We start from the raw sequence: 15,424 nt of genomic DNA, 5'->3' as shown, positions 1-15,424 counted from the left end.
CGTTGGAAGAAGAAGGTGAAGGCCTTACCTGTCCGAGGAGGCCCGCCGCGGAGAGAGAAGCCCGCTCCCTAAGGTCAGTTGAAGTCCTGAGCTCGGGACTACAAAAATGGCTCGCGGAGCCAAGCAAAAGTGCGCAACCGCGCATGTGCAACTCCTCGCGCATGCACGATGCGCATGACAAAAAAAACACTGACCGGAGGGGGGACCAGCTGAGGAGTCAATCTCCACAACTGAGAATGACAGCTACAACACAACAACAGGAAGAGAATATAGAAAACAAGAAGAGAGTAAAAAGAAATCAAGGAAACAACAGATGACCAACCCAGAGGAAGAAGAAGAACATAGAGAAATGGAAGAAGAAGGGAAAGGCAAGACAATGGATATTTATTTTTAAAGAATATATGGAATCAGTAAAAGAATGGCAATCACAAGAATTTAGTGAAATAAAAAAAAGAATTAAAAGTACAGAAGAAAAAATGAATAGATTAGAGATGGTCATGTCAGATATAGGACAAAGAGTGGACAAGGTGGAAGAATGAGAAACAGCCGTAGAAATGGAAGTTGAGGACTTAAAAAAGAAATTAGAAGAATCTAATAAAAAAGTTAAAGAGACACAAGAGCTGTTAGCTCAGAAGATAGATATAATGGAAAATTATAATAGAAGAAATAATATAAAGATAGTGGGCCTTAAGGAATTTGAAGAAAGCAAGAATATGAGAGAATTTATAAAAGATTGGATCCCTAGGGTCCTAGGAAGACCAGAATTACAGGAAGAAATGGAAATAGAAAGGGCACATAGAACATTAGTCCCGAAAACACAGCCACAACAAAAACCAAGATCCATTTTAGTAAAATTCCTAAGATATACAACAAGAGAAAATATATTGGAGAAAGCAATGAAGAAAATAAGAGAAGACAAAAAGCCACTGGAATACAAAGGTCAAAAAATTATTTTCTATCCAGACAGAAGTTTTGAACTCCTGAAGAAGAGGAAGGAGTTCAATACAGCAAAAACGATCCTATGGAAAAAAGGATATAAATTTATGTTAAAGTACCCAGCGGTACTTAAAATAGTTATTCCAGGGCAGCAAAACAGACTATTCTCGGATCCGGAGGAAGCACGAAAATTTGCAGAACAACTACAAAACAGAGAGATGGAGACATGTAACGAGAGCAAAAATGACCACGAACTATATGTATGTGTGTATATGGGTATATATATATATATAATATATATATGTGTGTGTGTGTATGGTGTGTATGTATATATGTGTGTACATAAGTGTATCCGTATTTAAAGGAAAATATATAGAGTATGGATAAGAATTAATAAGGGAGGGAAAGGGAATAGAGGGAATAAGGAGGGAATTAAAAGAGTGACCTTTGTTACATATGAAAATTGAAATCTTTTCCGGGGGGGGGCTGGGTGGGGAGGAGTTACGGTCACTGCAAAATCAGTTGACGTTTGCGAGTGAATTCGCAAATCCATATGGAGAGGGGAGATGTGGTTGCCCGACAAGGGATAAAGGGCAACTCAGGAGGGGGAGGGGAGAATGGGGTTAAAGAAGTTTTAAATAGGAGAATAAGGGAAATGTTTGATGTTTTAGAAATGTTGTCTTATAAAGTGTTCAAAACAAGAAAACAAATGGATAAGAAGGAAAGGTGATGATGAGGAAATGGAAAGGAAAGATAAACAAAGTATGAAATGGCTATGTTGAACTATATGACTTTAAATATTAACGGAATACATAACCAAATAAAAAGGAAGAAACTGCTAAATTTACTGAAAAAAGAAAAAATTGATATAGCATTCGTGTAACAAACACATTTAACTGAAATGAAGCACAAGAAATTAAAGAGAGATTGGGTAGGACATGTAACAGCAGCATCATATAATTCAAAAGCTAGAGGAGTAGCTATATTAATCAGTAAAAATGTACCAATTAAAATAAAGAGGAAATAATAGATCCAGCAGTGAGATATGTAATGATAAAATGACAGATATATTTGGAGTTTTAGAATCTACTCAATGTATATTCACCTAATGAAGAAGTTCAAAAGTTTATGCAAGATATTTTTTTGAAGATAGCAGACACGCAAGGGAACATATTAATAGGAGGGGATTTCAACCTTAATTTGGATTCAAACATGGATAAAACTGGGAAAAAAATTAACGGAAAGAACAAAGTTACCAAATTTATAATTAAATCGATGGAAGAAATGCAACTTTTGGATATATGGAGGAAACAACACCCAAAGGAAAAGGAATATTCATATTATTCGGGTATACATAAAACATACTCAAGAATAGACCTATTCCTGTTATCAGCTCGTATGCAAGACAGAGTAAGAAAAACAGAATATAAAGCTAGAATATTATCGGACCATTCACCCTTGATATTGACAATAGAGTTATAGGACATCCCTCCAAGAATGTATAGATGGAGATTAAACTCCATGTTACTTAAAAGGCAGGATTTTAGAGAATTCATTGAAAGACAAATTAAAATGTACTTTGAAATAAATACGGAATCAGTGAAAGATAAGTTTATACTATGGGACACAATGAAAGCGTTCATCAGAGGGCAAATAATAAGTTATGTAACCAAGATGAAGAAGGACTACAATCAGGAAACAGAGCAGTTGGAAAGTGTAAGGTAAAACATCATGAGATGGGAATGTGTAGGGAGTTACCCTGTACAGGGCAGTAACAAGAAGGGGAGGTGTCCTTGTACTCCTGTTAGGTAAAACATCATGAGATGGGACCGGAGAAGGAGTCACCCAGTACTAAGGAGTAACAGAATGCATCCTTGTACTTACAAGATAAGAGAGACATTGATGGATTGAGAGGCAGGAAGCTAGCAGGGAAAGGATAGCAACAGTTTTAGTCATTGGACAAGTAATGATATGATGATGTTCTAAGCACATATCCAAGGGTATAAAAAATCACCATTTTGCTGATAACGGCAGAATGCATTCTCCGGCTAACATCGTTAGTCGCAAGTGTTACAATCCGGTAATAAAGAACAAAGAACCCTGATTTCGACTCAGTCTGGTGTTTGTCTCACTCATTCATGAACAATGCAGACCTAACAATTTGGTGACCCCGACGTGATGGGTGAGTGAACACTGGACGACGGTTTCTGTTTTTTCTGACAATCATCTCAGCCGGCTGATAAAAAGGTCCAGAGAAGCCTGTTTTAACAAAATTCTCTTTTTTTTTAAATCTTTATGATTGTCAGTAAGAACTGGAGATCGGACAAATTAGACGACCACAATTGAAGGTCGCATGCCAGGATTGTAACACGTAAGTGATTACAGACAAGATAAAAGTCCTTAAGGTGTTTGAATGACATTTATTAAGTGCTTCGCAAGAAACTACTAGAGTTTAAAAGTCTTTATTGTGTCGTTGCAAAGTCCAATAGAGTGAGAAGGTGGTCTATAAACAATTGAGGACCTGAGTTTTCTGCCCTAAACTGGTTATTAAGAGGAGAAATCTCCCACGTGAAGGTTGGGCTTTGAAAGAAAACAAAGGTTCAGGCTTATTGGCCTCAATTGTATCTGAGAGACTGACTTATAAATGTCCGGTAGGTATGATAATGTCTGTACACTTGAGAAGTTAAGAATTTATTTCCCCAATTCGCCGTGGTGGAATACCACAGCAGACACTAGAGACCTTGAGACAACAAAAAAAGTACTCAGGGACGCCTGCCTGGTGAACAAGAACGACGACAGAAGGCTGCGACAGCTGTGTCCGGATCAGGTAGGAGATATTAATGAAAAAGTTGACAAACTCCTAAGAGACACCCAGTTTATTCGAAATACTTTTGATAAGTTAAATGAGGGTATTCCCAACATCACCAAGGAGATAAAGTTACGTAAATTCATAGATTGGTACAGGGAAACAGGACAAAAGTATAGCCCAAATATTTGGTTTTCTAGTTGTAATTTAACTTTCAGACCCCTTTGGGAAAACAGAGAGTGGAAAACGAGCAATCAGAGTATACAGGACAGTCTGAAGTCAATTGGAGGACAAGACTTAGAGACTGTTCCTTTAAAAGATATTAGTCATCCAGCTTGCAAGGAGACATTTTTAAAAGCAATTTTCGTTGACATAGATCCCCTAAACGGACAAAAACCTAAATTAAAACAGGCATTAGAAAGCGGTCCCGCAGCTATGGCTGTACAGTTGCCTGCTAAGACTTTTGACCAAGTTATTAAGGAAATTAATCAGGAATTAGAGGAGCGAAATACCAGTAATGCGGCATTGGAAAAACAAAAAAATGCTCCGAAAATGTGTAGACCGCTGGAGGAAGAGGGGTTGGTTACCCGGGGGCACTGAGATGTTCCTGACAGGTGAGGGAAACAAAAATTTTAAAACGTAGAGGCTTAGATAAGCTGGAAGAAACAAAACACAGAAGGGAAAGGAAAAGTGCCTGTTTCCAGTTTCCAGCCACGAAGTGTCCGGGTTTGCTCTCTCCCTCCCTCCTTTCACCCTCCCCCCTCTCTCTTCTCTCCCCCCCTCTCTCTTCTCTCCCCCTCTCTCTCTTCTCCCCCCCCTCCTCTCTCACCCACTCCCCCTCCCAATCCCAATCTGTGGCGGTGCTGCCCTGAAATCCCCAGGTTGGGCAGGGCAGAGAAATACAATTTGGTTTTAATTTTGTGCCCACAATTCCAGCTCCGCATCAAATGGGATCCTGTTTTATCCTCTCTCCCTCCCTTTTTCCCGCACCCCCACCATTGCGGGATCAGGGCAGACATTGTGGGCTGACGTGTAGCTCACTCGAGGTGGGAGGGAAGGAAGGAGTGATAGTTCCCAGTGGTGGGAGACCCAATCTGATCCAGACCAGTGATCACAGGATGAGAACCTTTTAAAACCTTTGAAACGAAAGTGTTAATCTGAAGACTTTTCTCCCAGTGGGGCCAGTGCAAGGCATTTTCTCTCTCTATCTCTTGTGCTCTGTGTATCTGCCTCTCTATCTCTTTCTCTCGCTATGCTCTCTCTCTCTCTCTCTCTCTCTCTCTCTCTCTCTCTCTCTCTCTCTCTGGCACCCCAGATGGGACACTGGAGTCACGTCCCTTATATTCAGATATTGAGACACTGGGGTGTGACAAGAACCACGGGAATAGGGACACATCAGACGAGGTACAGGCCCCTTTAATAAAAATAGAAGGGGGAGTAATAGATGTAGAGACCCCTCTGGAGTCCAAGAAAATAGAAAAGGAGTTAGAGATACAGAAATGGAACATGAAAAAGGTTCAGGATAACATTAAAAACTTAAACAGAGATATTAATGTGCTGGGGCAGATCAGTGAGGATCAAAAAGATTTAATGGTAGGTGTATTGAAGGAAGTGGAAAAGATAACTACAACACTGTCAGGAGAAATTAAAGCTGAAGGAATGGTAATAGGAGTAAAGGACGAAAAGTGTAGTACAGAAGAGGAAACGAGATACGATCCACCATGGGAGGAAAGTAGAAGGAAAAGACTCGGGAGGGAGAAAAATAGACATGCCTACCTGGACATAGTTAGGACAAAAGAGAAAGATGTGAAACAACTAAACTATGGCCGAAAAGATTATCTTAGAGATGAACGTGACCAATATACCTTTGACCCTGAGACATTGGAAGCTGATAGGGACAGTGACAGTGACGAAGAAGAGTCAGAACAAGGTGGGATAAATAAATGCATGCCAAGAGTAAAGAAGGAGCAGAAATCCCCAAAATTGAGATATCAATGCCCATTACTGATCACGGGACGGGGAACTCAAAAATATGTACCCTGGTCACGAATGGACGTAGAGAGTTTAATGAAAAAACTACCTCCGTTGAGTAATGGGGCTAGTCCATGGATTTCTTGTTTTGAGCGAGAAACCTGCCAAGAACAATTAGCACTCACAGATGTCAGAACTATCATGATAAAATTAAAGGCAGAAGGGGCCCTGAAGCAAATAGAGAAAATTGTAAGAAGCAGTAAATTGGGGGATGAAATAGAATTTAACCCACTTCGGAATAAATTTTGGGAAGCACTTAGAGAAACATTTCCTACACCCTATAGTTTGGATGCCTTGGTAACCCTTCAACTAAAGGAAGGAGAGACTGCACACGAGTATTTCACTCGAGCATGGGACTTATGGGAAACAGGGACTGGAGAAAGACCCGACCACAGCCCCTTAGGAAGGGCTCACTTTCGTAATGGGATAATAAACGGACTACCTGCTACGGTTCAAGCAAAATTAAGGGACATTGTGGGAGTAGAGACAATGTCAGAGGATTTGTGGAAAAGACACCTGACACATGCAATCAAACGACATCGTCAATCTGAGCATGCTAAGTCAGAAAGTGCATCCCAGAAGGAGGTGGACAAAACAACCGATAAATTGGTGAGAGCCATAGAACATATAGGGGTTAAATTAGCGGCCCAACAGATAGTCCCACAGGTCATGGGGCCAGTGATAAATCCGGGACCCCAAGTAAGAAATGGTTGGGAAAGACAGCTAGGTACAATGTATAGAGGGGAACATGCAGTATGCTGGTACTGCCAAAATCCTGGACACTACCAGCGGAACTGTCCGGAGGCTGGGAGAGCAAGGGGAAAAAGATTACCCTCTATGAGAGGCTATCGGGGAAGAGGAGGAAACTTAAGAGGACAAGCAAGGGGTAGGGGTGGACACATTGATGGGCCCCAGAGAATCGGGGGGTGGCAGAGTGATCAACAAGTCCAGGCACCTCAGTGTAATGACTATATTGAGGAAGGTGCTGAATTTGATTATTGAAGGTGCTCTGGAGAATCAAAAATCACGCCTCCCTGGGAGCCACCAAAAATTTGGGGGACGGTAAATGGAGAAAAAATTGAATTTATGGTTGACACAGGGGCAGCAGTTACGACAGTGATTAAAAAACCCCCAGGGAGCACATTTTCGGGCAAAACATTATCTACAATAGGATTCTCCGGGATAAGGGAAACACAGCCCTATACAGATAACATCGACATGACATTTGGACGACAAAGGGTTAAAACGCCTGTCCTGGTTGTGCCAAGTTGCCCCATTAATTTATTAGCAAGGGACATTCTTACCAAACTAGGAATAACCATACAATGTTCTGAGAAGGGCCTTCGGTTAACATACCCAGGGGATACAATAAGAAGGGGAGGACAGTTTATAGTAATGACCCCATCTAACGCTTCAGAAGTATTTTCTGGAGTCGGCTACTGTATGATGAACCAGGCCCAGGGCTGATTAAACAGTTTTTTGAGTGGAGGGCCAGTATTCCTCGGTATGGGGATTACCATTATCCACTAGATCCTATGCATGTTACATTAAACTACACCATCCACCCGGACCAGGAATATGAGGAGAGGTGGGACTCTCTAAAAGAAGGGAAGACAGAAACGATACATTGTCCATTTATCTTTGTAGGTAAGGAGCGAATAGCTGCTATGGTTGTCATGACAGAAGAACAAATGGAGTGGTTCTGCTTAGGAGTAGAAAGTGTGCCTCATGTGACCTTGGGTATTGCCAAAGATCATCACGCTCGACAGCTGGGTCCGATGGTAAAGGAAGCGATAGGGTGTGAATACAGGCAGACAGAAATCCCGGGATATTCCACCTCGGAGGGAGGAAAATTTGTCAGACTGAATATTGAAGCATGGGACCAGGTAGTGAATGAGAAAGTAGAAAGAGACCGAGCCATAGAAGGAGAAAATATTGATCACAGAGACTCAGACAAATATCTTTCTAATCTGAGTCCACATATATGGACAACGGGGCCCTATGATGTGGGAGTAATAAAAGGAGAGGTATTTCTAGAATTGGCCAACCCCGGGCAGAAACCAATATGGAGAAAACAATACCGCTTGTCGCCCAGTCAGGAGGAGGGTATTAAAGGAACGATAGAAGGGTTAATGGAGTCAGGGGTTTTAAGGGCGGCACCTGACAGTATGTGGAACACGCCCATCATGCCTGTTCCCAAACAGGGTAGAAAAGACTGGAGGATGGTACACGACCTCCGGGAGATTAACTTGGCTACCAAGACCATCGGGAGACCAGTCCCAGACCCATATGTAGCACTTAGGGCTCTGAGTCCGGAGCACGAATACTATACTGTCATTGATCTGGCAAACGCATTCTTCTGCTTGAAATTAGCTGAGGAATGCCAAGACTGGTTCACTTTCACTTACCAAGCACATCGGTACACATACACTAGATTACCTCAGGGTTATAAGGACAGTCCAGGACTGTTCAATCAGGCCCTTAGCGAAATCCTAATGAAATTAAAGCTCCCGGAAGATGTTACACTGATTCAGTATGTAGACGACCTACTATTAGCAGGGAAAACGCCACATGGGTGCCTGACAGGGCAGCCAAACAGGTTACTGGTTATCATGAACATATACAGGGGATGATTTTGAGGTCCCATAACAAAAAAAATGAATCTGAAACTAAGGAGACTTGTAGCAGATTGAATGACTACACAGATGAGTTTTGTGGAGGAAGAGTGCTGTACAACTGGCTCCCCGCTAACTGGGATGGTCGGTGTGCTCTAGTAACCCTTAATGCGCCAGTGCTGATTGTCAAAAGGCAGGAGGGAGACGAGGATTCCCTAGAATTGCGCCACACAGAGAGTTGGCTGTGGAGAAAAAGGAGGAGTGTTGGACTCTTGGGGCCGGGAGGAAGGAACCCTGATGGGGTATGGATTGATGCCATTGGCCAAGCCCGGAATATTCCGGACGAATTTAAATTAGCCGATGAGATTGCAGCTGGGTTTGAAAGCTTTCCTGTTTTTAGTGCAATATTTCCCATCACTGTAAATAAGAATGTTAATAGGATCAACCTTATTCACTATAATGTCCAGCGCCTTGCAAATTTGACCAGGGACGTTGTTGAGGCAATACATCAACAACTGTCAGAAACTTCCCTTATGACACTTCAGAATAGGATAGCGATTGATATGGTCCTGGCAGAGAAAGGTGGAGTGTGTGCTATGTTTGGAGATCTATGCTGCACTTCTATCTCTAATAACACAGGGCCAGATGGATAACTCACTAAGGGGTTAACGAAACTTAGGGCATTGGCGAAAGAATTAAAAGCCCAGTCTGGAGTCTCCAATCCTGTTTTATCCTGGTTACAGGGAGTGTTTGGGAGATGGAGCACATTGTTAGGACAACTTTTGCTGGGTTTGTTCATTTCTGTATCAATTTTTATCACTTGTGGCTGTTGTTGTATTCCATGCATTCGAACGCTGGTCACGAGGACCATAGAGACAGCCCTTGCTGACCGTGATGAACTGCCTCCGAAATATCAAGCTGTGCAGGCTGTGGAGCAAGACTATCTCACATTACAGGAGGCGGAGAAAGTTGCTGAGATCGATCTGGAGTCTGAAGGGGAATGTGATGGGAAGGAGAGATTGTGAATTAGATTGTTACACATATAATTTTAACCTTGCTTGTAACCCAAATATTATAACATTGATTGTAACACAAACATTATTAATCAGATTGTAGACCATATGTTAACTTGGGTATTTACTAATGTACGGGGGGTTAGCTAGTTTTTTGCTTGGGGGCAAATGGGATGAAACTTGTAAACGGGCAATGGGATCGGGGTGACGGATGGGGGGTGTACGCAAAGGAGGGTTGGGGGAGCCCTCGCCCACCAGCCGAACTACCCTGTGAACAGAACCCGTATAGAGCTTGGCAATAATAGGCGAACTAATGTAACGCGGTGGTAGCATAGTCAGGGCGAGATTGTCCTCTAAAGAGGACAAAGGAGGGATTGTAAGGTAAAACATCATGAGATGGGAATGTGTAGGGAGTTACCCTGTACAGGGCAGTAACAAGAAGGGGAGGTGTCCTTGTACTCCTGTTAGGTAAAACATCATGAGATGGGACCGGAGAAGGAGTCACCCAGTACTAAGGAGTAACAGAATGCATCCTTGTACTTACAAGATAAGAGAGACATTGATGGATTGAGAGGCAGGAAGCTAGCAGGGAAAGGATAGCAACAGTTTTAGTCATTGGACAAGTAATGATATGATGATGTTCTAAGCACATATCCAAGGGTATAAAAAATCACCATTTTGCTGATAACGGCAGAATGCATTCTCCGGCTAACATCGTTAGTCGCAAGTGTTACAATCCGGTAATAAAGAACAAAGAACCCTGATTTCGACTCAGTCTGGTGTTTGTCTCACTCATTCATGAACAATGCAGACCTAACAAAAGGGAAATAGCAAATATAGAAAAAGAATTAGCAATGAAGAAAGACACAACTAAAAGAAGAGAATTGGCAGATAAAAAATAAAATATGAAACACTACAAACATACAAGGTGGAGAAGAATATAATGGAGACAAAACAGAAATATTATGAACTAGAAGAAAAAATGCACAAAATTCTAGCATGGCAGCTTAAGACAGAACAAACTAAGAGAATGGTATTGGTATCAAAGAAAAAAGACAAACAAATCACATATAATCCAACGGAGATTAATGAAAACTTCAGAGAATTCTATGAACAATTATACCAAACTTAAAACGAAGGGAAAGAAGACAAAATAGATGAATTTTTAACTAAAATTGAACTACCAAAATTACAAATAGAGGAACAAAATAAATTAACAGAACCATTTGAAATAGTAGAAATACAAGAGATAATAAAAAAACTACCGAATAATAAAACACCAGGAGAGGATGGATTCCCAATAGAACTCTATAAAACATTTAAAGATTTATTAATTCCTTCCCTCCTGGAAGTAATCAACCAGATTGATAAAACACAAAGCTTACCAGATTCATGCAAAACAGCAATAATTACAGTAATACCAAAGACAGGGAAAGATCCACTCGACCCAGCATCATATAGACCAATATCTTTACTTAACACAGGTTATAAGATAATAGCTAAACTATTAGCAAACAGATTAGCCGACTATGTACCAAAAATAGTAAATCTAGAACAAACTGGATTTATTAAAAAAAGACGAACAACAGACAATATTTGTAAATTTATTAACTTAATTCATGCAGTAGAAGGAAATAAAACTCCAACAGTAGCGGTTGCTTTAGACGCAGAGAAGGCCTTTGACAGAGTAGAATGGAATTATTTATTCAAAGTACTACAAAAATTCAGTTTACCAGAGAAATATATTAATTGGCTTAAAGCATTATATAAGGGGCCATTGGCGAAAGTGACAGTAAATGGATATATATCAAAGCAATTTAACTTAAGCAGGTCAACACGGCAGGGATGCCCACTATCACCCTTATTGTTCGCGTTTGCTATAGAACCACTAGCAGAATTGATAAGAACAGAAAATAAAATAAAAGGGATAAAAATAGAAGACAAGGAATATAAAATCAGTTTATTTGCAGATAACGTTATAGTATACTTAACAGAACCAGAAATATCAATAAAGGAATTACATAAGAAATTGAAGGAATATGGAGAAGTGTCGGGATACATGATTAACGCAAATAAAAGTGAAGCAATGCCAATGAATAATGTGGATTTCTCAAAATTTAAGAAAGAATACCATTCAGATGGTAAATGCAAGCAATACGATACCTAGGTATACAAATAAATAAAAACCTCGGCCATCTATATAAACTCAATTATTATCCACTAATGAAAAAATTACAGGGCGACTTAGAGCATTGGAAAGACTTACTACTAACACTAATAGGAAGGAAAAACTGTGTTAAAATGAACATTTTCCCAAGGATATAATACCTATTTCAGGCATTGCCAATACACTTGACGGAGAAATTCTTCAAGGAGTTAAAGAAAATAATAAGGACATTTTTATGGAAAGGGGGGAAACTGAGGATAGCACTAGATAAATTAACAGAATGGTATGAACAAGGAGGCTTACAACTGCCAAACTTTAAAAATTATTATAGAGCCGCAAAAATTAAGATACCTATCAGATTTTTATCAAACAAGGGAAAAGCCAGATTGGACTAGATTAGAACTAGATAAAATAGGGGAGAAGATACCTGAACATATATTATACAAATGGGATGAAAAATTGGTACAATGTAGGAATTCTCCAGTATTACATCATCTGCTCAATATTTGGAAGAAGATTCATGTAGAAAGAAATAAAACAAATTACCAATTACCAAAACTAATACTAATGCAAAATCAGCTAATCTCTTTTACAATAGATAATCTTTCCTTTAGAGAATGGTAGAAAAAAGGGATCAAAAGAATAGAAAATTGTTTTTCAGGAAATAAATTATTATCCTTTGAACAAATGAAGGATAAATATAATATAACTCAAGATACAGTGTTGGCATACTACCAACTGAGATCCTACTTGAAGGACAAATTAGGAAGCAGTCTGAGGTTACCAGAGGGAAGTAATTTTGAATATGTGATTACAGACACAATGATAATCAAAAAATTTATAACAAATATCTATATTAAACTGCAAGAAAAGGAGAATGAGGAAACAAATGGTAAAACTAAACAAAAATGGGAAAAAGATTTAAACATAAAGATAAAGAAGGAAACATGGGAGAAGTTATGCTCTGGAACTATGAGAAATACAATAAACACGAGGTTACGTATGATACAATATAACTGGATACACAGGCTATACATTACACCTCAAAAGTTAAATAAATGGGACCCAACAGTATCTGATAGAATTTTTCGATGTAAAAAAGAAATGGGAACAACATTTCATGCAATCTGGACATGTGAGAAAGTGAAAAAATTTTGGGCAGATCTAAACCAGATATTAAATAAAATCACAAAAAGCAATATACCAAAAAACCCAGAGATCTTCCTCCTAAGTAACATAAAAAACAAAGAATTTGGACTTGATTTGGATGGTGCACAAAAAAGATTTGTTAGAATAGCCCTAGCTGTAGCAAAAAAATGTATTATGTCAGCCTGGAAATTAGAAGATAACTTGAGAATACAACAATGGTATATAGAAATGAATAAATGTATTCCATTAGAAAAAATAACATATAATTTAAGAAATAATATTGAAATATTTGAACAAATATGGGAGCCATACATGAAACACAATAGAGAAAACCTACCGGGGACACCTACCACCTAAAATGACAGAAGGAGAAGGAAATGAAAAGAATTGACTCAGTGGAATTTCTTGTTTATTTTTATTGAGTGACAACATTGTTTGACGGGTTTAATGTATCTTAGATTCTGAACTTTAAATGAATGGGAGGGGTGGTAGGGAGGGTGGGATGGGAAGAGGGAGGGGGTGGAGAAAACGACACTGTATATATTTGAAAAGAAAAATGTTTGTATCTTGATCAATGTGGTTTATAGTGTGAAAAATAAAAATTAAAAAAAAACAATAGTGATGGACCCCTGACTTCATGACCAAACACCAATTCAAATGGACTAAATCCAAGAGACTCCTGAGTTGCCTTTCCAACAGCAAACAATAACAAATGGATTCCTTCATCCCAATCCTTATTATTTTCCACACAATAAGCCCTCATCATATTTTTCACAGTTAAATGGAACCTTTCCAAGGCCCCTTTGACTTTCAGGATGATAGGCAGACTACACAATTTGATGGGGGCCCAATTCATACACCACCTGTTGAAATATTCCAGACATAAAATTACTCCCTTGGTCCGACTGAATTTACTTTGGTAGGCCAAACAGTGTTAAAAATTTTAGAATAGCCTTCACAATCGTCTTCGCTTTAATGTTTCTCAGGGGATAGCCTCTGGAAACCTTGAAGTTGTGCACGAATGTTAACAAATATTCATTTCCCGCCTTAGTTTTTGGCAATGGGCCAACACAATCCACTATCACTTTCGAGAAGGGCTCCCCGAAAGCAGGGATATGTTCTTGATTAGGCTTGCCCACCAGTTGACAAGTGTGACAGGTTCTACAAAAGTTCACAATATCCTTTCTTAATTTCGGCCAATAAAACTGTTTCCTTAACTTTTCTACCATCTTCTTCACTCCAAGATGACCTCCTAAAGGTTTATAATGAGCCAACTTTAATATTTCATTTCTGTAAGTTTTAGGAATTACAACTTGGCTTATTACCGCCCAGTTTTCACTGGCAGGAATCACTTGTGGTCTCCACTTTCTCATCAATATTCCAGCTTGAACAAAGTAACCTACTGGCACAGTTTCAATTTTCTGTTTAGATTGAATCTTATCTCTTATCCCAGCAAGATCAGGATCATGGTTTGGTCTAGCTATTAATTTTTCTCTTGACAACAGCAAAGCTGGATCTTTAGGTGTGTCCTCAATGCTTGCCTCCACTACAGGATCATCACGGACTTTCTCTACCTCTACCTTTTTTATAGACATGGCTCTACTAATAGCACACGCAGGGTAGATTTCCAAATCCTTTTCGGACTCATAAACCAATGGCTTACTTGTGAGTTTCACTCTAGGTATGATTTTACCCTCTGCTAAATAATTTCCTAACAAAAGAGAAACTCCATCCACCAGCAGATTTGATCTTATCCCTATTGTAACCGGGCCATTAACTAAGTCTGATTTCATCACTATTCTATGCAACGGTATAGGCTCTGCTTCACCACCAATGCCTTTAATTAAATTCATATCTCCAGTATCGGTCTCCTCACCAAAATTCAAAATATTGCTTAATACAAGCGATTGGGCTGCTCCAGTATCCTGCAGGATTTTAACTGGAGCTTGATTGGATCCTTCTTTAACCAAAATGAATCCTTCAGTCATGAATGGTTTAGAAATATGCCTAACTTTCTCACTCTGAACACAGGCAGTTGGTACCACCCCTTTCTCTTTCTTCCTTTTCAGTACAGGACAATTTGCTATTATGTGCACTGGCTTCTTACAATAGTGGCAAATAACACTCTAAAAATTTTCCTTCACCCATCTCTCTTCCTTTAACCTCACTTCCAGATTTTCTCTCTACTCTACTTGGATTATCAGCAGTATTACTTTGAAAGGTTTTCCCTGATGTCAACTTAGGCTTGTGGGTTAAAGCATATTCCTCTGCAAATTTAGCCAATTCTTGCCAAGTTTTTATATTCTATATTTTTCTCTACACTTGAATATCATCAGGAACACAATGAGAAAGAGTGAAAGAGAATGAATGAATGAAAGAATGAAAGGAAGAGAACGATAGAAAGAAAGTGAGACAGAGAGGGGGGCATGGCAAGATGGCATAAGGAACAGACGTGCCTTCCAGTCCTCTACTGACTCTAACTTATTGTTTTGTCTTTAAGTGCCCGTAAAAATTTTTTAAAAAGTTTATAAATAGTATGAGATGTTGAATTAATACCTAATGGTACATTTGTTTAAAAAAAAGTAAAAGGAAACATCAACAGATTGTTAAAAAATTATTTTTTCCGAAATTATCTGAGCCTGCTTGTTTACAAAAAGCCACGACTCAGCGTGAAATGGATCCAGGAAAACAAGCGAAGAATTCGGCC

General features: G+C 39.4%; 1 protein-coding gene across 2 annotated transcripts; it reads left to right on the top strand.

Moving 5' to 3' along the window:
* The first annotated feature begins 2,593 nt into the window (after window positions 1-2,593).
* Window positions 2,594-10,191, top strand: LOC138737105 (uncharacterized). Of its 2 annotated transcripts, none has more exons than XM_069887622.1 (2): window positions 2,594-3,118; window positions 3,243-10,191. In XM_069887622.1, exon 2 carries the CDS (start codon window positions 7,309-7,311, stop codon window positions 8,404-8,406), a length of 1,098 nt encoding a protein of 365 aa, XP_069743723.1. In that variant the 5' UTR covers window positions 2,594-3,118; window positions 3,243-7,308; the 3' UTR covers window positions 8,407-10,191. The 2 variants fall into 2 exon arrangements, with proteins under 2 accessions (XP_069743723.1, XP_069743722.1); XM_069887621.1 differs by having other exon boundaries at window positions 2,611-3,118.
* Window positions 10,192-15,424: the final 5,233 nt, after the last annotated feature.

Source organism: Narcine bancroftii, chromosome 6 (genome assembly GCF_036971445.1).
Source record: "Narcine bancroftii isolate sNarBan1 chromosome 6, sNarBan1.hap1, whole genome shotgun sequence".
NCBI lineage: Eukaryota > Metazoa > Chordata > Chondrichthyes > Torpediniformes > Narcinidae > Narcine > Narcine bancroftii.
The sequence above is the reverse complement of the archived record's forward strand: the minus strand, read 5'-3'. Positions and strand labels throughout refer to the sequence as shown.

Coding starts and splice junctions, on each gene's coding strand:
- LOC138737105 (XM_069887621.1), top strand. CDS start 5,249: ATGAAAAAGGTTCAGGATAACATTAAAAACTTAAACAGAGATATTAAT.